This window comes from Rhea pennata, chromosome 10 (genome assembly GCF_028389875.1).
Source record: "Rhea pennata isolate bPtePen1 chromosome 10, bPtePen1.pri, whole genome shotgun sequence".
In the NCBI taxonomy this organism is placed as follows: Eukaryota; Metazoa; Chordata; class Aves; order Rheiformes; family Rheidae; genus Rhea; species Rhea pennata.
Window position 1 is genome coordinate 10,244,833 of NC_084672.1, and position 22,181 is coordinate 10,267,013.

The 22,181-nt window shown below is 38.7% G+C and overlaps 1 protein-coding gene across 1 annotated transcript in view; it reads left to right on the forward strand.

Moving 5' to 3' along the window:
- The window catches only part of IL16 (interleukin 16), a 31,904-nt gene extending 10,165 nt beyond the window's left edge, over positions 1-21,739 (forward strand). Inside the window, exons 3-20 of the mRNA XM_062583579.1 lie at positions 159-291; positions 2,565-2,661; positions 3,095-3,237; positions 4,944-5,054; positions 6,318-6,432; positions 6,672-6,745; positions 6,839-7,052; positions 8,074-8,191; positions 9,387-9,519; positions 10,377-10,461; positions 11,157-11,632; positions 13,966-14,107; positions 14,825-15,926; positions 17,078-17,261; positions 18,979-19,080; positions 19,829-20,081; positions 20,878-21,003; positions 21,338-21,739. Coding sequence (XP_062439563.1) covers positions 159-291; positions 2,565-2,661; positions 3,095-3,237; positions 4,944-5,054; positions 6,318-6,432; positions 6,672-6,745; positions 6,839-7,052; positions 8,074-8,191; positions 9,387-9,519; positions 10,377-10,461; positions 11,157-11,632; positions 13,966-14,107; positions 14,825-15,926; positions 17,078-17,261; positions 18,979-19,080; positions 19,829-20,081; positions 20,878-21,003; positions 21,338-21,531 — 3,802 coding nt within the window. The 3' untranslated portion in view covers positions 21,532-21,739. The remainder of the gene's footprint in view (positions 1-158; positions 292-2,564; positions 2,662-3,094; positions 3,238-4,943; positions 5,055-6,317; positions 6,433-6,671; positions 6,746-6,838; positions 7,053-8,073; positions 8,192-9,386; positions 9,520-10,376; positions 10,462-11,156; positions 11,633-13,965; positions 14,108-14,824; positions 15,927-17,077; positions 17,262-18,978; positions 19,081-19,828; positions 20,082-20,877; positions 21,004-21,337) is intronic.
- The last annotated feature ends 442 nt before the right edge of the window (positions 21,740-22,181 follow it).

A 22,181-nucleotide genomic window follows, 5' to 3' on the forward strand; every position in this document is an offset into this window, starting at 1 on the left:
CAGGTGCACCAGGCATCAAAACATCTACATCATGGCAGCTCTGTTCAAGGCAAAGGGAGGATTGCAGCTGATCCCTCAGTTAGTAAGATATGTAGCACGATAGTGACATACATTTCAACGTCTGTAAAATGACATGCACATATATGCTTTTTTTCAAGGGATGGTCATCAAAGCCCAAGGGATGAACTGTTAACGCTAAATGGACAATCACTTAAAGATCTGCCCAGCAGAGAGGCTGAATCTCTCATTCAGTCAACAACACGGCTGGTGAACACAGTGATGGCTAGCAAAGTAAGCATGAAAGTTGTGGTCAACCCTACAACCGTGGGGTGATTTGACAACATTTGCTTGAGATACAAGGGGAATTTGTACATTAGACATTTGAAGAACATGGTTTTGCTCTTCCTGACAAAACCCCAAACCTCTTGTGGTCAGACTCTGGTAGACTTCAGCATAGCTGTTTCCCAGATAAACAGAGGCAATGGGGAGGCAAAGGCCCTGGGAAATCCTAGCAGGGGTTGTACAATGCCTTCTTTTAAAAACACATAGCTTGCCAATGTTAATTTTCCATGTAGAATTTGAGCAAAGGCAGAGATGGATTACAGGAAGATCCAAAAACCCAGAAGCCAGAGAACAGACTTGGTACTGAAGTAAATTTTTTGGTATCTAGGGCCTGTAGCTAGGAAATTGCCATGATCAATGTTACAAGAGTCTGCTCTGGAGACAGAGAAATAGCAGGCAGCGTTAACAGGTCAACAACCTCAGATTATCACCAAATCTTTCACTAGAAAAACCCTTTTGATCTTCCTTTCACAGAGTCCATTTCATTGGATTACACCTGTTTCATTTTAGTCCTATTGTCCCCTCATCCACACCTCAAATTAGAGGGCACCAAAGGCTTTTCACTTGCAAATTCTGGAGGAGGTTCGAGGATTATGATGGGACTGGGTTAGTCTCCTACCATACATTTGCCACTTTGAAGAGAATAGATTTCTGCCAAGGTTTTGTTGCAGGCTTGGTACTTTGGTATTCAAGGAAAAAGGCCATCTTCCACTTGTTATCTACAACAGGGTCACACAAAGCTGCTATTATCCTAGGCTGAGAAAACACTCATTACTGAAGCTATTAGGTCTGGGTAAAATTTGCTTCTTCCCAAGACTGGAGTGCTGTGCACCGTCTCACGGTGAGGTCTGATGGATTTTGCCAAGATTATTGTTTATTTTTCCTCCTTTAAAAATCTAAAAGGCTAGAGATGAACTATATTAAGCTGTTGTGGTTTAATACCACCCAAGAGACAGCCAGGTGAGCTGTGCATTTAAAGACAAGCCTGCATCAAAATAATTGAGTTAATAGCAAAGGCTTTTCAAGCAAGCTAGCTTGTAAGAGCAACACTGCAAAATCAGCTTCACAATGCCTCTTTATGGATCTTTTTTGCATTTCTTCTTCTGAAAAGTTCTCTGCGAAAAGGGATGGGGAAGTCCTTGTAGGATTTTGCTACTTGGCAATGCCACCACCTGCTGCTGAAGAGGAAAATTACCGTGCATTATTTCTTGATAAAGTGTTGGCAAAAAGCACTACTAAAATCAGGCTTCTGGAAGAAAATAATTGTCTTGGTTATCTATAGACACATTAGAACATACGGATCTTGCTCTGATGCTATTCTGTAGCCTTCTTAGCCCCTACAGAATTTCCCTGAGCAAAACTCTTTTATATTACAGGTTTTACTGTATTTAAATCATCAGTGCTGTCTATGTTCAATAATATTGTTCTTCCATGACCATGATTCCTTCTGGATCAATGACATTCCCTGTACCACAAGAGATGCTGGACTATCAAGAACCCTACACCCCTGGAAACTATTCTTACAAACTGTTATACAGATGTGATCATTTGTCAAACAATTTTAAAAATCTGCATATAGAAACCTGAAAGTTTTACCTAAATGTTTTTAAATGTTGAATTAGTGGTCATATTTTCCAAAGCAACTGCAATTTTCCAAATAGAAGGAGTTAAGTTTTTAGAAAACACAAAAGCCTAGTCCTCAAAGATTTTTAAACACTCAACTCCTATTTTGACTCAAAATCATCCCACTGAAATCTGTGGGAATAAGGCACCTAATACAACATTGCAAAGCTGGGCCTAAGTATTTTCTTTTTGAAAATAAGGTCTTTCTAAGATGATACAAGCTGGGTGCCCAAAAGCACCAGTTATCCAAAAATTGGACTAGTATAGTTAGACTCTACCAAGAAATCAAAATAGCTGTTTGCCTGAACTGACACATGTGGGATGTTCATTAATATCCTCTCTCTAACTAAAGACAAGAGTATTTTCATCCTATTCCTTTAGCAATTTATAATCCTATATCAAGCAAAGCTTTATGCCCTGAGGTCCTCTATCAACCACTTTATTTTAAATAATTACTTTTGCTCCAAGTTTTTTGATTCGAGTTGAAACTTGTAAAAGCCAAATTAGGGAGAAATTATGTTTTTAAGTACTTTATATATTTTTTATTTTCTACAGACAGCAGAATTTCTTCTTAAAACATCCTGTTTTCTCATTTTTAGGAAACGCCAACCTGTAAAGAAAGGCCTTTGGAAATACAAAACGGTTGCTTTCTGCACGGTAAAGCCACCTGCCAACGGACTCGCAGTAACTCAACTAGTAAGCTGCTTGGAAGTAAACCTCTCTCTTGTAGCGCTCGGGGAGCGAATGGCGCGGCGCTTCTCTGCGCTACCGTGCTGTGGGGCTGAGGAAAACCGCAGCCGTCGTCCAGACTTACTCTGGGCTCCGCAGCTAGGAGTCACTGAGGCACGAAAGCTAGATCCTTGCAAAAATACTAAAATCAGGGGGTTTGTGCATAACCGGTCTGTCTCACATTTTTAAAGGCTTGTTTGAAACAGGCTGGTGCTCTTCAGGTGAGGGAGGCTCGATTTTTACAGCAGTAAACAGCTGTAAACTAAATTCCGCAGCAAGGATTAATTGAAAAGATCATTCTCCCATCTTCAAAGGGAGATTGGCAGCTGGAAAAAGCAAGCGTGAACGCGTTGTTCAGACGTAGGAAGAGTAACGCGGCGGCTCTCCCGGTGCCTTGCAGGCGTGAACCCGTACTGGAGAGGGGCCGCGGACGGCGCGGCGCCCCGCGCGGCCGGGCCTCCCCGCGACCGGCAGCCGCCCGCGCTCGCCACCGGCGGGAAGTCGCTCTCCCAGCAGCTGGACTGTGCCGGAGGCAGGACCCCAGTAAGTGCGCTGGAAACTGCCCCAAACGCCGGGGAAGAATTAGGCTGGGGTAAGGATCCCATAAGGAGCGCCATTAGCAGCCGAGCTTCCTGCCCAAACCCACCTTCCTCACAGGAAGCCCGGCAGCCGCGTTCGTGCGCCGACGTGCTGCCGCTCCCCGACCCTGCGCAGGGCCTGAGCGAGGTGGCAAACGGGGCAGCAGAGCCCACGCAGACCTGCCCTCCGGGGCTGGTTAGCGGCCCCCGCGGCGCGCTCCCGCCTCCAGGCCTGGGCGCCGGCGGAGGCCTCGCAGCGGCCGGGCCGCCCGCCGCCGCGGCACCGGTGCCCTTCCCCGTCACGGGAACGGCCGGAGACACCCCCTGCTCGGCGGGCAGAGAGGGGAATTTGACAAATCGTTGCAGATTCTCTGTCGCGAGAAGATCCGCAACATCGGAATAAGCAATCGCCCCGATCCGACAAGAGGTACAAGTTTCAGAGAATTAAGTTTTCGGTATCGCACAACCATCTCTGTCCTATTCCCAACCCCATGTTGGATGAATAAGCCTGTTTTCATGTCAAAAATCAAGGCTCATTTTCTGGCATACGTGGCAGCTGAGTTTTTGATGGTGTTTCCCACATTTCGACAACTGTTAGTTTCCCTTTCCTGCGTAAACAGCTGTGCTGAACTAGCACCTGCTTGCAGTGAACACTATTAACTCAGGCCCTGCTGGACTCTACACATAGTTAGCCTTAATTACTTTTGGCAGAGCTTTAAGTAGCTTGCAACACCTATTTCTGCAGTGGTCGGGGGGGGTTATTAAATATGTTATCAAAGGTTCATTAAAATGAGTCAAATCTCAGAGGCTGGAGATAAGAAATCTGCTACCTGCGGAGGGAGGGAAAGCCCTTGGAAATCGCTTGCCTTGGTGAGCGAGCAGAAAAGGGTGCGCTTCGCCGAACTCAGCTGTAGAAAGCAGCCTGGGGTACGGCTTCCCAGCGTCAGCGCAGAGCAGTGCACGTTCTGAAGACCTTACGCAGGCAGTAAGTCACATTTTTAGGGAAGTGCAGAGAAATGGCGATACCTCCCAATATAGAGTCAGTCAGTGGCAAGACTATGGAAGGAGTTGGAATTTCTTAGTTCCTTGTTTAGTTCTTAGAGGTAAAGATGATAATACCTGTTATGACCCCTAACGGCCAAAAAAAGGGATTTTGGCATGGAGTATCAAATGAAAGCACAATCAAGTATGCCTTGCTACTGCACAGTACTTTAAGGGCCAATACTGTGATTTCATGCTGGTTAAATCTAGTTTAGTCACTGCAGGACAATTTCAGTAAGCAGGAGTTGAGAGTTTGAGTCCAGTGCATTTAAAAAAGCAAAATACAGAGCATTATTTCTTCAGGCCACTGACTACTAAATGCATGATGAAAAAATATATTTCAGCATAAAAAGTCCAGATTACTCAGCATGGTCATAAGTTCCATGTAAGTTGATTAACTGAAAAACATCTGGTTTAGAAAATGAAAAGGAATTAGTCAAAAAAAAAACAAAAAACAAAAAAAACAAACAAACAAAAAAAAAACACTCCAGTAACAACAGTCATCAGGAAGAAAAACTGAAGCAAACTGGTTCCCCTAATCTATGTCCAAGAATATTTTGTTTGGTTCTACATTGAAATGGTTTCTTTTTTCTTTCCTTTTTTTATTTATTTACTTTTTAATATTAACAGGCTATTTCAAGGTCATCTAGATCGCTAAGTACAGCACAGCTAATGCACACACCTTGTGGCTCACAGGCTTCAGTAATCTCAAACATCGTATTGATGAAAGGACAAGGCAAGGTGAGGCTGGGCTCTGTTGATTTACCATAAACAGAGTTTTACTTCATCTCCTGAATGTAAGCTGCAAACACATCAGTGCAAGGAAGTGGCTTTGGGTATTAAGGTTACTACTTCAAATCCAGGCTTTGCCTCAGTGTTTAGTTACCATTACTACCTTCTTAACCTTCTGGAGTACATCTGTGAAGCATGCTGGAGACTATAGGCCAGGTTCTAATGAACACATCCACACCAACTGAGCAACACCAACACTGACATCTACCACTCCTCTTACTGGCAGTTGGAAGTAGGCTTGAAATCATAGATGTGATCTACAGGTTGCACTGTCCTTGCAATCTTAGAGTTTTCTTCAAGTCAGAGTGTTATAAGACTACATAAAGCCTCAATAAAACCATGGACATTTGCAAAAAACACAACAACATCTAGAGAAACACAGAAAATAGCTCTATGCATAAAAATAATGTCACTGAAGATGCTTAAAAAGAAAATTGAGAAATTGTAAGCTTAAATACATAACTTTGGGGACTTGTTAAAAAGTTTCTACGTTTTTTGTAACTATTTAAGCTATGAGATTACTGTCAGAGGTCGTTCCTATAAACAAGACCATCATCTCTCACCTGTATTTTGGGAGCACATAAGGATGTCATGAGCATACTGCTTTCACTTTTCATCCAAAGGATGTCAAATGGCTTCAGAGATATATTTTAATCTCACAATATCCTTCTAAGTTTAGTGGGGGGGAGAACAAAAAATAAGTAAATGGAAAGTGTCTACCTGAACAAATCAGTTGGTGTTGCTTAAACTTACAGCCTCCATTAACACTGTTTGGTAGAGTATAAGAGAAATACACCTCCACAAGATACCTGCATGTCTGAGGTCAGCAGTAATCTCGAGATCTTGTACGGTGGTTTTATCAGTCCCATTTATGAGAAAGAAGATTAAGGAGAAGGCAGAACAAATCAATCTCGTAATGTAACTTATTAGTTCAAAGGCAGATTTTTTTAAAAAAAGAATTTAAACACATTCCTTTGTATTTATAATAACAAATTCATTGATTGCAAATGAAACAAAACCCAAATCCTGAGGATATTCATCTGAAATTTTCATTTGCTTTTACTACTGACACTTGGGTGACTATCTCTCCATGGATTATACAATTCTGTTAGTTGATACTGGCCACGTAGCTACTGCAAAAGAAACTGTGAATTCATTTATTATGAGGACTGAACATGGACTCTCACAAACTGTTTTTCTTCCATAAATTAGGGCTTAGGCTTCAGCATTGTTGGAGGGAAGGACAGCATTTATGGGCCAATAGGCATCTATGTCAAAACCATCTTTCCTGGTGGAGCTGCTGCTGCCGATGGAAGGCTACAAGAAGGTGAGAAATCCTTCCTTCCTTTCTCCCTCTCCTCCCCTCGTTTTTCCCTACTCCAAATCCCCAAAGAATTGGGGGATTATCTAATGGCAGATTAAATTGAAGATGAAATGAGACCAATGTGACATCTGCATCCCTTATTGCATTTGCAAGACTTCTTTTGAGTATGTGTGCATCATGCAACTTACTGTGAATACAATAGAGTAATAGTAACACAGTGCAATTCTTGCTTCTAAAAACAGGTGATGAAATCCTGGAACTGAATGGAGAATCCATGCATGGATTAACACATTACGATGCTTTACAAAAATTCAAGGTTACGTATTCTCCTCCCAGCATAATTTTTGCCTTTACACACAATATACATGTGAGCTCAGCCCATTAATTCATTAACTTTTGTTTCTTGCAGGCCAAAAAGGGTCTTCTCACGCTTACAGTCAGGACAAGCTTTAGCACACCTCATTGTGCTTCCAGCTATCTATCGCCCCACTTGTGTCAGTCACTGAACTCTAATACGTGTATAACCAAAGAAAATAGTTCTTTCAGTTCAGAAAGCACAGCAGTCTCATTAAATGCTACAAAGCCCAATGACAGAGTCATAATGGAAGTTACCCTAAACAAAGGTAAGTGCTAAAATTAATTGAGCACTGACAAACAAGGCACTGATTCACAAAACAGTGTTCATTTGCTCTTAGAATGTCTTTCTTCACTAACCTGATTCTTTTCCCGAACTGAGTTTTTTTAATACATTAAATTAGATCTCAATGCCTGCCAGTGTTAACAACCACATATCAACAGCAGGCTTTTGCATACCATCTGTCTGCAAGAGCCGATCAATCTTTTCTTTTTTCCACGCAAGCACTGGACTGAATATCCTTCTCGTGAAAAGATAAACCTCTCAGCAAAAACTGCCGTTAAGCAGATTACACTACTCTTATCCTTAATTATTCAAATAGTTCATTTCATTCTTGACATGATTTAAAAATACACATAGCTATATCTTTTTTTTCTTTCACCTTTTTTTCCAATTGTCACGCTTTTCTATTTATAAACAACCACTGATAGACTGAAATATACTTTGAAACCTGGGACTATAAAAACAATAAACAAAGCAGAGTCTTCATGGACTAACAGCATGACTTACAAAACACACAGGATGTGATCTGGTATCAGACTGACTGCCCAGTACAGAAAGGCTGAATTCATAGAAATCTTAAGCTGCATTATAGAAAACATGGAGGTTTAAGATGGTATCTGAAATAAATCATGCATCATATTTCCTCCTTAATTTTTGTTCTTTTTTCTTATTGTCTCCTTGCAAGGTCATTTGAATTATACTGTCATGACAGATATCTTGCAAAATAAACTTGCACTTGCACTGTATCTGTAACACACCAGTATATGAATTGTGAGCCAGGTATTAGAACCCAGCAAGCAATATTGTGTGTATGTCCTTTAAACATTAAAAAAAAAGAAGAAAAGAAAAAAAAACAGCAGAAGCAGCAGCTAATCATAAACACAAAAACAGTGCTCTGGTTTGTATAAAGAAAACTAATTAAATTGAAGGCAGTTTTAAAAAAGGACTCTCCAAATGTTTATTTTTACCACTTCTTATGCCTCTCTCAAATTTATCAATTCTTTCAGAGGCAGGTGTCGGGCTTGGAATTGGCTTGTGCAGCATCCCTTACTTCCAGTGTATTTCAGGAATTTTTATTCATACTCTCTCACCAGGCTCTGTGGCACATATGGATGGGAGACTCAGGTAGGATGAGAGTGGCTGTTTGTCAGGATATCCATTTTCCATTGCTCTGATATGTTATGGGTTTATGTTTGACCTGTTTGGGCAGGAGGTCCTAATTCTTTCTGGAATTAGTGGATTTACAGCATATATATTGTTCTGTAGGTTTGAGCATGTGTTTTGAGGATATCTGGGATTTCCATATATATAGCATCCTAGCTGAATTATTGTCTCTTGTCTAGGCTGGGCTGGCTTTGGTGGTCTTAGACAAGTATATAGCATTCTTCCTGGACAAGATTTTCAAGTGAAAAAGGAAAACATCTCTGGAAAAAAAAAAAAAAAAAAAAACATATGATATATTCTGGCTTTTATGGGCAACAGGTTTCCTAATGCAAGCTCCTCAAATTCTATCCCTTCTTGTCCATCAGAAATACAGGTTTGATGACTTTGCTTTAGCAGGAGTGCAGAAATTCACCCCATAAGATTTATGACCAATTGGTAATGTTGGGCATGTTCAAAATTGAACAAAACACAGCATTTTCGGTGAACCTTTTTTGATTTAACTTCAGGTGCTCTGTAACCCTCTTCTCACATTTGTACAAAGTTTATATGATACAAGCCAATGTCTTCAGAAAGCCCCTTAATTTCTGTTGGTATTTGTAGTAGAGCAGAGAAGGGCAGCCTCAGTCTCCATATGGGCCAGATCTGAATTTCATCTGGAAAGACTCAGCCTAGCAGTGGGCAGTGATTGATCCGGGCAATTGATTGTGACCAGATATTTTATATTAACAAGCTATTCCAACATAGCAGAAACACCACAAGATTCTGTCTGACCTTAAATAAAACTAGTACACCATAAGCACATGAAAAAATGAAGTGTTAACTTGATAGGATGGAAGGAAGACGTAGGAAGAAACAGCAACAGCAACTGCATACAGGAGGAAGATCATAGACTGCAAACATTGCATTGCTCAATATGCAGAAGGTTCAAAAGCTATATGCAACAGGGCAGTAAGTCAAAAAAAAATTGACATCCAACTGCTAATTCTCATTTCATTTTCTGCAAAGGGCACAGTGAGACATAACGATTTAATTGTGATGACATTACAGATCAACCATAGGAATCTGCTTCTTGCATAGTTTTATGTGTGTGAGACAAGGTTGGGGGGAAATTCTATGCTTTGTTTATATCCTCTCATATTTTTTAATATCTACATAGGTGTGGAGATGAAATCATTGAAATTAATGAATCATCAGTACAAAATATGACTCTTAATGAAGTTTATGCTGTGCTAAGCCATTGCAGTCCTGGTGCGGTGCAGATTATTATTAGCAGACACCCAGAACCACAGGTATCACTGCATATTCTTTCTGATTTTGAATAAAGCACATATCGATGAACTAATATTAAGTGAGGGAGCAGATGCTAATCTAAAAGAGGTGGGAAAATATTGATAACAGAAAGGTGGTGATGTCTTTATAAGCATCACTGCAAGTACGAGAGACAGATTAAGGTACACACCTGAGATATGCACTTACATATAGTCGCGCAAGACTTGAAGATCACTGGAGGGTTTCCATGTTGTGAATAAACAAACTACTGAAATAATGTTTAAGGTACAAAAACTGTATTTCACAGAAAAATAAACTTTAGCCAAGAAAAAGTTAGAACCAATAGGAAAATAATTTGAAAGAGAGAATATACTGCCTCAAAGAGAAACAAGAAATGCTTTTACTCACTCTTCCATGATGCAATTAAATTTAAGTCTTGCCCACACAGTATTTGCTATTAAAGTAAAATATTTTATTCCTAGGAGGTTCTTCTACAAAATGCTTCCTACAAGCACTGTGTAAATGATTAAGTTTAAATTGTGCAAATTATAATAAAAATATAGTACTGAATTACCTTATACTGGTAAGTCCAGACCTGCCCTTCTAATGAAATATTCAAATCGTCATTTAACTTTGAAAGATCCCATTTTATTTAAACAACTAATATAAATGGCACATGTATTCAGCTGTACTGAAATATGTGCAAATATTTAGTGTGCATTTCTTTACCTTTAAAATTAACTGTTGTATGATTTAACCAGATCTATTCATTTCAGTAGAGGACTTGCAGGAGACAGAGATCTTTGCAAGAGGATTAAAGATTTAAATGTTATTACACAGCAGTCTCATAAGAGTATAATGAAATGGTATTTCCTAGGTGTCTGAGCAACAGTTAAAAGAAGCTGTTGCACAAGCTGTGGAAAACAAATTTGGAAAGGAGAGACACCAATGGAGTACTGAAGGTAAGGGAATATATGCGTTCATTGAGACATTACAATTTTGACTTGAGAATACGTATAAGATCAATACATGCTGTGATAGAATCACTGGTAACATTCAAGTGACCTGGAGCAGAAAGAAAGGGTAGGAGAGCTCAGAGACAGCATTCCTAACATGTCTCCTAAGATACATTATCAGCGAGTGATGAGAAGAGACTGCATCTGACTGATCCCCAACAAAGATTTTTATGCAGACTTCCTCTTACTGATACTTTCCAGTTCATAACCACTGCTCAGAGCTTTTCAAACAGCTGTCAGTAGGTAATAGGAGTCTGATAGCACAAAACTGCAAGATGCAAGTAATGTCCTGGGGAAAAAGTTTGTTAATCCCCCTGCTAGGAAAGGCATGAGGATCCCATGGGATCATGGTTAGAGCTATTTGCCCAGTTCAGCTGTCATATCCTACTATGACAACACTTTGCAATACAATACTTCTTTCAGCTTCCTTACTTCTTCTAAAGGACTAAGGGTAATAGACCCGTCAGCAAAAACCATAGGAAAAATGTTAACATTATTTTTTTCTTTTTTGGTATGATGCACTAATCATATCTATGCATCAACTTATGATGGTGTTTAGTTGCAAATCTAATCAGATGAACCTTAGAAGTAAGCACTCTGCATTTACTTGAGTAGACGTTTTGAGCATGTTCCTGATACAGGTGTCAAAAAACTAGAGACAAGCTGGCATGGAAGACATCCGTGTGAAAAACATATTGAAAGGAATGCTGCTTATTGCAACCGCAGGACACAGAAGATAATGACCCGCTCCAGCAGTGACAGCAGCTACAACCCTAGGTCATCTTGCAGTAACGGTACTGCTTACCAACTGACTGACTTGAAGGCAAGGGTACATAGTATTGATGTACCCATTACCAGACAGCCTAGCCTGTTGCATTCATTTTCTGGAAACAATCTGGAGAGAAATTCCCCACCTACTTGTAGTGAAGGAGGTCGACTCCTACAAAACACTAAAAAATCAACAGAGATCCTCGTTAGAAAACCTAGATCATCAAAGCCAAAACCTCCACCAAGGAAGTATTTTAAGCAGGACTGTACAGGTAACGACGAGTGTAATGCAGACAGGAAACAAAAACTTGTATCAGAAGTGGCTGTATCACCACCTGCAAATGTTCAGGTAAAGCAAAATTTGCAAAAGTCTTTTGTGTGGGGGAGGGGAAGGAGGAAGGGGAAGACAGCAGCTGTGTGATGGCAGGAAGAGAGATGAGGGGTAGAGAGAGGGGAAGTGTGTACACGTGTGAGAGGACTAGGGGAAGAGGACAAGGTTTTTTTTGCAAATGGTGTGCATATCTTAGTGAAGCCTGATTAGTTCTAAACATGATGTCCAAACTAAAACTAACAAGGCAGAGAAATGTCCAAAGGAATTTTTCTTCCACATCTGAAAATCCATGTTCAGATCTCAAAGAGGGCAGCAGTGAGAATGAATCCAAGTCCCCCACTAGTATTCCCAGTGAACATGCGCCACTGATTCCAATGGGACTGCAATGTGATGTGGCTGGGACTGGAGGAGTTTGCACAGCCTCTGATGTCAATCTGGTATGGTTCATCCTGATCTCAAAATTTACTGTGTCAAACTATTCAATGAACTAGAGAAGAATCATGTGAAACAGTTTCTCTGTTTCACTAGCTACTAAAATAGAAGGACTAATATTATGAACAGCAGGAAATTTTGGCCTCAGTTATCTTTTCCGAAACAAGGAGGTATTAAATAAACTCATTTAAATTGTCAGAAACCTACTTTTTTATTTGCTGAGGAGATACAGTCTTTGAAAACTGAGTGTATATTTGTACATTACTAAATTTCAGTTCCCTCTCCTATCTAAGGTAGGACAGACAGTGCATCACATTTGCATGACTATGAGATCTGCGTGTTGAAACAGAGCTGTGGTTTGTTTAAAAAAAAGGAACCTATTTCCCCTGGGTTTAGTAATACGCCAGTAGAAATAAGCAGACCTTAATGTAATGAAAAACAAGACTGAACTTTCAGTTTTCAAGGCCCATAGTCAAAGTAAAATTACATAGCTTAGACTGAGTCAAGGTATAGTGCTAATATCCAAATTTTAGTTTAATACCTCATTTAAGGTGACTCTTTCACCATCCTCTAAGAGAGCAGTAGAAACATGTTCATCCTCAGCTACTAGAAAATCACCATGCTGGAGTAAAATTCTAGGAACTAACAACTTAATGAATTTTCACTGCACACAACTAATTATCTTATGGCCCTCAGTTATTCTAAGGATTTATTCTTTCTTCTTATCATTAAAATCAATAAACTTTATGAGAAGTCAAGTTCTGTTAACAAAGAGAACATCCTCTAACAAAGCAGTTAATATATCTCAGGACAGTAACTTCCATAAGTACCCAGGAGAGACTGTTTCTTTCTAGAATGTATTTCAGATCATTAAGAGAAAAGATTTGTTACTGTTCTTCACTTCTTTTCTTTATTTCTTAAACATTTTGTGTTAGCTGTTTTGAGGCCTGCATGCAATAGTTTTGTATGGTGGTTCCACATATTTTTTGATTCCTTCTTCCTAACCAAAAATGACAGTGTTTTATACTGTGTCAAAAAGGTAGGTAGCTGCCATCAATAAAGCATTGGATTTAATTGCAGGTACCTAGTGCTTCCAAATGGCTATTTCACTTGCCTGAATGTCTAATGTCCACGTCTAACTGCTATAGAACATAGGGTGCAACTTTCAAAAATGCCCTTAGAAAGCAAGGAATAAAGAAAACTTTTCCTGAAATGAGAAAGTTGCGTAATAACCACCACCTCATTACAGAAATGCTAAGAAATTGTCAAATTACTGATATTTTTAGAACAATCTCATTTGATTCCAGACCATCACGCTCTGCTCTGCGTGGTTTTGCTTTGTATTGGTAATACTGGACATTAACTACAAAGCAGAGAACGCTTCCAAAATAGCAAGAGAACACTTCCAGAATCAAAGCAGACCAACTGAAACTGCAGTAATGATTTAGTTGTCCAGCTTGCGTTTAAAAGCAAAAAAAAAAAAAAAAAAAAAAAAAAAAAAAAAAAAAAATCTACAACAGAATGTTTTAATATGAAGTTAGCAGAAATTCATTTTCTGGCTTTGCTTCACCAGTTTGCAAGAGACTACTGAGTAGCTGATCTTTTATAAAAATCTACTATTATGGCAGGCAGTCTTTCATTTTATTATGAAGTGGTAGATGGAGTTACTGAAATTATTTAAATTTATGAGATACTAATTGCATTTTTCTCAGTCTGTTGACAAGTGTACCATAAAATATCACACCAGCTCTCTTGAAATATGGAATTTCAAGATTACGTCCCAAGCATAAATGAAACCCTGACTCCTACTCAATATTTCTTTTCAGACTTTTTTTTTAAAAAAAGTTTTTCTTCAGACTCAAATATAATGCGGTTTGTATAATGACATTCTGACACACTTCTATTTCCTGTTTGTTCAGCAGGAAGTTGGAGAACCAATGCAAGAGGGACACAAAACTGTTACAACCCACAGTGCCTTTACCACTTCTCCTGCAGCAGATGATACTGAACACATAGCTGCTGTTCCAGTGGGCAGAGATCAGGAAAGAAAAACAAACCTAGGTATGTTTCATTCCATAAACTTTAATATGATGTTTGCAGCTGAACCTAAGATTTAGTTTGGATTCCAAAGAGAGTTTCAGACTGACTTCACCTTCAGCTTTAAACATAGATTGCACCCAAATCTGTAAACTGTTGGGTGAACAGATGAAATTTTAAACTACTGTTTACAGTGATTAGTTTTTGAAAAAGGAAACACTACATCAAAAGTATATTGGATGATTATTGTTAAAAAGTGGAGAAGGACATTATAGCATTGCTGTGTTTTTTCAGATGACAACTTGCTTATTTATGATATAATTTAGTTTTTAGTTTTAGTAAGCTGCAGTTTAGTTTTAGCATTTCTAAAAAATGTTTTAAGCAGAGTTTTCGCTGGAAATGACATTTCAATTTTAGCCTTCTATTTTAACTACTGTAACCTGTATCATGACTTCAACATCCAAAAATTTCAGATCATAAGTTACAGTCCCTTTTAGAAAGGTGATCCTGTACCTAAGCACAAACCAGCCTTGGTTTTCAGCTAATTCCAGTGCCAGGAAACAGAACTTGTGGATTAAGAGATGTGAATTTTAAAAAGTATAACTTTTCAGAAACTTTAAAAAAAATTGTTGGAGGCTTGAAGAAATTCAAATTTAGTGAAGTAATAACATTACATAGGTAAAGGATGGATGAGGAAAATCATAAGGAGTCTTATTTATAATCAATATTTCTCTAATACAGGGAATCCTCTTTCATCAATACAACGGCCTATACTTAAAAGACAAGCACGAGTAGATTATAGTCTTGATTCAACAACAGAAGACCCTTGGGTTAGAATTTCTGACTGCATAAAAAGCTTATTTAATCCTACCATGAGTGAAGATAACGGACACTTAGATTTGCAACCTGGCATCAACACAAATGAAGAAAATCAAAATCGAAGCAGCTCAGAGGCAGTTCTGCAGAAATCAGATTCAGAAATAGGCAGTTCAAAAGTGCTAAAATCAGATGCAAATGATGCTGTGAAAAAGGGTCCTCCTGTTGCACCTAAGCCGGCCTGGTTTCGCCAAAGTCTGAAAGGACTGAAGAAAACAAATTTAGATCAAAAAACACAAGCAGAGCAATGTTCTACTGACCTCCAGAGCATTTCCAGCAAAGAACTGCACACCAGCTTAGCTCGTGCCTCTTCTAGGGGATCCTCAATAAAACAGAGAATAAGCTCGTTTGAATCCTTGAGCGCTCCTCAGTCACCTGAAAAAGTACACCGAAGGCTCAGCCCCAAACTGTCCATTCAAAAGGAACACTCTCCTAGTGCAAGAGGGTCGAGAGAAACTCTGGTCCAATTAACCCATACTTCTCTCCAACATTGTGAAAGCAGCCAACAGCAGTCAAAGACACCTGTAGTCATGGAGACAAAGAGCCTAGATAGATCTCCCTCTTCCAAGGAGGCCCTAGCTAGTGCAGCTAGCTCAGGGAAAAGCAACAATGGCAACACTGAAAATTCCTTGGGCCTTCTAACTACAGAAACCATTGCACCTTCCCATCTAGTATCAGTAACAAAAGCTCAGAGCCTAAGATCACGAAGCTTCCCACTTACTGCTACCCAGTCGTGTGAGATGATGAAGACATATGATGAAAAATATAGCAAAATCTATTCCATCAGTAGCCAGGTGTCATCTGCTTTAATGAAATCTTTGCTTTGCCTTCCTCAGTCTCCAGTCCCTCCTGGAAACAATGCATGGGAAACTCTGGATACGTTGTCTCAGTCCTCTGTGGAGGAGGATGGGACTTCTCTCTCATCCACAAGTGAGACTCATCACTTGGACACTGGATTTTCTCTAAAGTAAGACACCATATTTAAAATTAGACTACCAGACCAGTGTTGGTGAATCTCTGTGCTGGTTAGCTGATAAATTAACATTCTAGGTTGTAGCACACGATAGTAAAGCACAAACTGAGGTAAGAACTTTTTAGAATGCAAAGGACAAATGACTTACACGATTGTTACATTTATTTTTATGTGTTTGTGTATGTATTACATTTATATTACATTTATCTTCAGTGCCACCAACTTGCTAGTCTTTCTGGATGAGTTGTGCAATTACACTGAGTATCATTGCAGTAATAGTACTTCTGGTATAGAGAAGCAAGTCTGGCACTAGTATATGAAGATGGTGTAGCCAGAGCGGGATCTAGCCATTCCCTGAGATACAACAGTACCTCCCTGCCTGGTCTTGCTTCTTACAGTGATTTGTATGCATTTTCTGTTAATAACTAGTCAGGATTTCAGAAAACAGCAAAGTGAATAAATATTTCAAAAGCACGTAAGAACCTTCTAAATTCCATCCCAAAAGGCTTTCTGAGAGTATTGACTTTGTAGCTTTCAAAATTCTACTGCACAGGAAAAAAAAAATAGTCCCTGTTTTCTGAGAGAGGATCATTACACTGCTTGATGAGTGTGTTGATAAAAGTCAGAAGATGAGTCTTAATAACAAAAGAAAACTTCTTAATACCTTTTAATAACTTTTTTCAAGAAGGTTATAGTCTGTATTAGCTAAACAACAACAGATTTGTTGTGGTAATCCAAGTAAACACTGGATTTTGAGTGTCTGTCTGAATCTTATATCTGCAGTATTTCAATGGCATTTTCTGGGACCAATTAAAAATACGTTGAAAAGTACCGTTCTTAGAAAATGGAATACTTACATACGCATCTGTAAGGCCCAAAATCACAACCTCTTTATCTAATTCCAGACTTACATGGAAAGCACAGAAACACATGAAAATGAGAAATTAAAAAAATTAAATTAACATAGACATAGGCTTTTTTAAAGCCAGTTTCAACCTGGGGCCAAGAGATTATTGTTATTCTTTTATGTGATGAATCTTACTTCTTTGTGTTAGGCTTATATGCTTAATTTATATAAATATATATATACATGTATTATGTCATAATTCAAGTGTTTCTTTTTTATTCTTTTCTCAATGGCACAGCCTCTCTGAGCTGAGAGAATACACCGTGAGCATAGCAGACAATGAGAAAGAAGAGGAGAAACAGGAACATGGCTCACCTCAAGCTTCCGGTGCAGCAGGGCAATCTGTCATCTCTCTGCTTTCCCCTGAAGAGTTAGCAAAGCTTATAGAGGAAGTCAAATCACTAGATGAGGCAACCTTAAAGGTAAATCTGCTTTTCCACATATTCATGATTTTCAGAGGGAGATGCTGAGTTGACACATCTAGTTAATCTTTGCAACATGACATTATTATAAATAAAACAGTCATAGCAATATGTATTGTTGTAATAAGTAACGTTTAGCTCTTTTGACCAGAAATTTCAAAGATATCTACAAAGATAGCTAAGCAAGACTGATACCCGTTTTACTAATGGGATAACTGAGGTATAGAGCAGGTATGGTCAGAGTATGCAAACATAGGCTCTAATGTATTGGAAGCCTTTGTTTTTATTTGGGTTTACAGTCTGAGACACATGATGCCTGATTCTAGGGATACTGAACATCCTTTAGTCTTACTGGATTCATTAAAATTGTGATAATGCTCAGAATAAATCAAAATAAAGTCTAAATTTGTTCACTCCAAAATAGCGGGGATTTTTAAAGAGCCCACACTAAAAGCAGATAACATCTAGAACTCTTCATTGAAAATATAGTCTTCTGCTGGCAGATCTGCCCTTACTGTGTTGGTTACTGTAAGCTGCCCAAAAGCAGCATAAGAACATTAATATAACAAGAAGCCTAAGTTTATATATATTAAATACATATTTAATTTATATTTATATATATATTTTTAACACTAATTACAGTGACATGGCTCCTAGGTTAGTCCTGGTTTGCATCTGCCCAGTGTGGAGCTTAGGTAGTGAATTCATATCTCCCTTTCAGAAGGCTGGGTAGACATATTCTCATGTCACAAACGTATTCTCACTGACTACATCAAATTTCACAGCTACGGAAAAGCACTTGAATATGGCATAAACATACTATTAGACTCTGTTTCCTTAAGAACTTGCTGTTACGTTTTAACCAAAAAGCATTTCAACAAGCAAAACTAATGAAAGATGAATTTGTATTGATTTATGTCTCCGGTCAACATCCCACGTTGGTATTTTTAGACCTAATTAGCAGTAAAGTTGTGCTGCACAGGACACACTGGAGACAGCCTCTCTCATATCCAGTCCTCCATTTTCATGAAACTGTCAGCATAATCTCTTAGAGGCCACTAACTTCTGCCTGGTTGCAGCTGGCCAGTGGATTCAATGGTGGAAGGAAACAAGACACAACATCAACAGATGCAACTATAACAACACATATCACGAATAGGATTGTAAAATGTGGTCAAGAAAGCCACATTTCCTTAAGGAACCAGGCTAAATAGGAGTTCTTTCCATAAACACACTCATTTTTGGAATAACAGTCAGAAACAGCTCACTCTACTGGAGGCTGTTACTAGAACACAGAAAAAGAAAACTCTGACTTACAAGCAGTTTTTAAGCCATGATTCTCAGATATCTATGTGAGCTTTATGCCAAAAAAAGTTTCCCTCTTTTTCAGTAAAAAGGCCCTCTACATAAGCCAGCAATATCTTTTCTACAGTATATGATATTTAAAAGTCTTAATTCATTTGATTTATAACTCATATAACCCATTTACTGAAAGAGAATGTTTTTAGAGACAGAATAATAGTTTATAAAATAGGAAATTGATATGCAAATATTTCATCAGAAAGCAAATACTAAATATATATCAGTAATTTAAATACTGCTTATGTTCCTAAGCCTCATTACAAAATGCATGGTAGACAGAAAGAAAATATACTGATTTTCCAGTCATCTTGAGGTATGTTAGGACATTCCTGACATTATTGCCTTCTCTGCCAAGGAATTTGATGATATTCATGTTACAATTCTGCATAAGGAAGAGGACACTGGACTTGGATTCAGCCTGGCAGGAGGCATTGATCTAGAGAACAAAGTGATAACAGTAAGTAGCATCTTTCTCAAAAAACACTACTAAAACACACACTCTAAATCTAAAAATATATAACTTAATTGGGTTCTCCTGCAGGGGCTAGCTTTCAGTGTAATGAAAGTAGGCAACTGTCTGCTGATAGGGACAGAAAAACAGCCTAAAGAGGGAAAGAGCAGGATCCTTCTACATAAAGCTGCACCCCCAGTTATTGGCAGTAGCGTCTGGTTTTCTCAGGCACAATTCTCCCCAAACAGCTCCCAAAAGCAAGGCCAGACAACCCACACTCCTTAACAGTAGGAAGCACCAGCCCTCTTGTCTCTGTGTTCATAGGAGACCCTGCAAAGAGTCAAGCCTACTGGAAGGAATGAGGTGAATACATGGGCACGTAAGGACTAGAAACAAGAGACAAGTGATACATTTCCCCCTCAACTGGCAGGGCAGAGAAAGGGTCAGGAGCAGCATACGCAAGGTACTTTCCATAGCAGCAGGGGCTTGGCCATCTGGCACTGGGGCTGGACAGATTACTTAGCACTTGAAAGCTGCTTGAGGAGGGTTGTACCCAGGAGAACGTCTCTGTTCAAAGTTATTCAGCCCTCAGCCCTGGAATATGCTAGAAACAATTTCTGCCTGGCAAAGATAGAAAAGGAAAATGCACATTGTAAAAAGTATTAACTGAGTGATTTAGTGAATTGTCTTTTTTCTCCTCTTTCCTTGTGTGTGCGTGTGTGTGTGTGTGTGTCATGACTGGGATCTTCAATAGGTTCACAAAGTGTTTCCTAATGGATTAGCATCTCAGGAAGGAACTATTCAGAAAGGAGATGAGGTATTATCCATTAATGGAAAGTCTCTTAAAGGTGCCACTCATAATGATGCCTCAGCAATCATGCGACAGGCCCGCCAGCCCAGGCAAGCTGTTGTTGTCACTAGAAAAGCTAAAGATGGAGAAAAAAGTCTTAATGTTTCAGTTGATTCTAGTACATCTTCAGTGGCAAGTGATGTCTCACAAGAGTCTGGTGAGTATGTTCAGTGGCATTACTTTGCAACCCCCACCTGTTAAATGTTTACTCATCACCAGAAATTCTGTCTATTTATAGACAGAAAACAGACTGTAGCTGAGTTTTGGTTAGATAAACCTGAGAACCATGATTAAAGAGTACAGTTACTAGAGCACTCCTAGAACAGATAACTTGGAATGACTCCAACTTTGTTGGAGAGGGAAAGAATTAATAGATTTCTAAAATAAAGGAACCTTCTGGGGAAAAAAAAGCTTCCTCAGCAGGAATTTCTGAAGACATATAAAAATTATCAAATATAGTAAAAATATTGAAAGTGTATGGACAATTCAATGAGCAATCAGTCTTTATTCTATTAGTTTCTATTTTACAATACTATTTCTTTGTAGAAGAGATATAATTTCAAAGCACAATCTGGAAATCTGTAGCCTTATTTACATTCTGCAAATGAACATTAGTAGCTTTGTAGATAGTAACAGTTTCAAAACTAACACTGGACTAAAGTCAAATGTTTACCCTAAATTTTGTTCATTGAACAGATTTTTCTAATTCTAGTAAACGTTTCCAGCCTTCCTTTTTATCTTTCTGTTCTGCTGTGAGTTCAAAACACAACTTTCTCAATTTTCCCAGAGGGTCTTACAATGACAGAAAAAATTAAAAGCTATTCTTTTCTCTTTCATTTAGCAAGTTTTAATGCCTTTGCAAACCAAACAAATAGAATTTGATTCTTTGTAACAGATGTTTTAGCTTTTCAGACTATATGGTTCCCATCTGCTAATTTCCCATTTATTTCCAGCAACTGAAGACACAATCTGCACTGTAACTCTAGAAAAAACACCTGCTGGCTTAGGATTCAGTCTGGAAGGAGGGAAGGGCTCTATTCATGGAGATAAACCCATTGTCATTAACAGGATATTTAAAGGTAAACACACTTAAATGTTTGCCTAGCAGGTCCTTAGCTGACGCAAACTTGTGCAGTTCATAACTGACTGTTGATTTTATACCCCCAAAAATGGTTTTTTTTCTTTTCTTTTTTTTTTCCTTTTCTTTCTTTCTTTCTTTTTTTTTTTTTTTTTTTTTTGTAAATACAGCATAACCCATTTCAGTCCAGTGCGGCTGCGGCTGATTTGCTGCTCTCTCTGCTGACACCAGGTGGTTTATACTAAACATGTTCATGATTCTTAATGAATGAAATATTCATTAGAGTGTCCTCCATACAAAGAATGAAAAGAAATTAATCTTCTTTCCTCCCTCAGGGATTGCATTAGAACAAAGTAGCCCTGTTCAGCCTGGTGATGAGCTACTACAAGTGCACACAACTGCTATGCAAGGACTCACTCGTTTTGAAGCATGGAATATAATCAAAGCATTACCTGATGGGCCGATCACAGTTATCATCAAGAGGAAGAATCTGAGCTCTGTTACCACCAAGTCATCTGAAACTCTGTAGGAAGAGGAATTAGACTACCACCAATATTACAAACAGCAAAAAAGATTTCATTACTGAAAGCCATTTAGCCAGCACAGTAAGATACTGTGAAAGGATGTATGTAAAATACATATGATCTTCCTGCTAGTTACAGATGTTTTTGCAATTCCAGAACAAATTGTTTGGGATAAAATGAGAAGTTATGCACAAAATGCTCATGATTCTTATTTCAACATACAGAAACAGATGTTACAAAGTATAAAATGATAAAATAGTGATTTTATTAATAATATACTGTTTGTAAAATATGTGACAGGTATATACTGTCCTATTTTACCATTAACTTAAAGAAACGTATTCTGAGGTAAGTTTTCAGCCCTAATAGTTTTCATTCACAGAAGGAGGTAATGTGTCTACAAGCCTATAACTAAACACGTTACAGCACAGAAGAAGACTTAGAGGATGCGTAACAGGCAGAGAAAGGGGGATGCAAGTCAAAACTACAACAGTCCCTGGAGAACTTCACTTTTCTATTCAAACCACAAAACAGTCAATAGTGCAAAAATTTGTCTAGGAGAACTTTCCACTAGTGGCTGACAGAAGAGTCTTCACTCCAGCAGGCAAACGCTGGGAAAAAAGAGAGCATCTGTAGGTGTTGTAAGGGTGAGGCA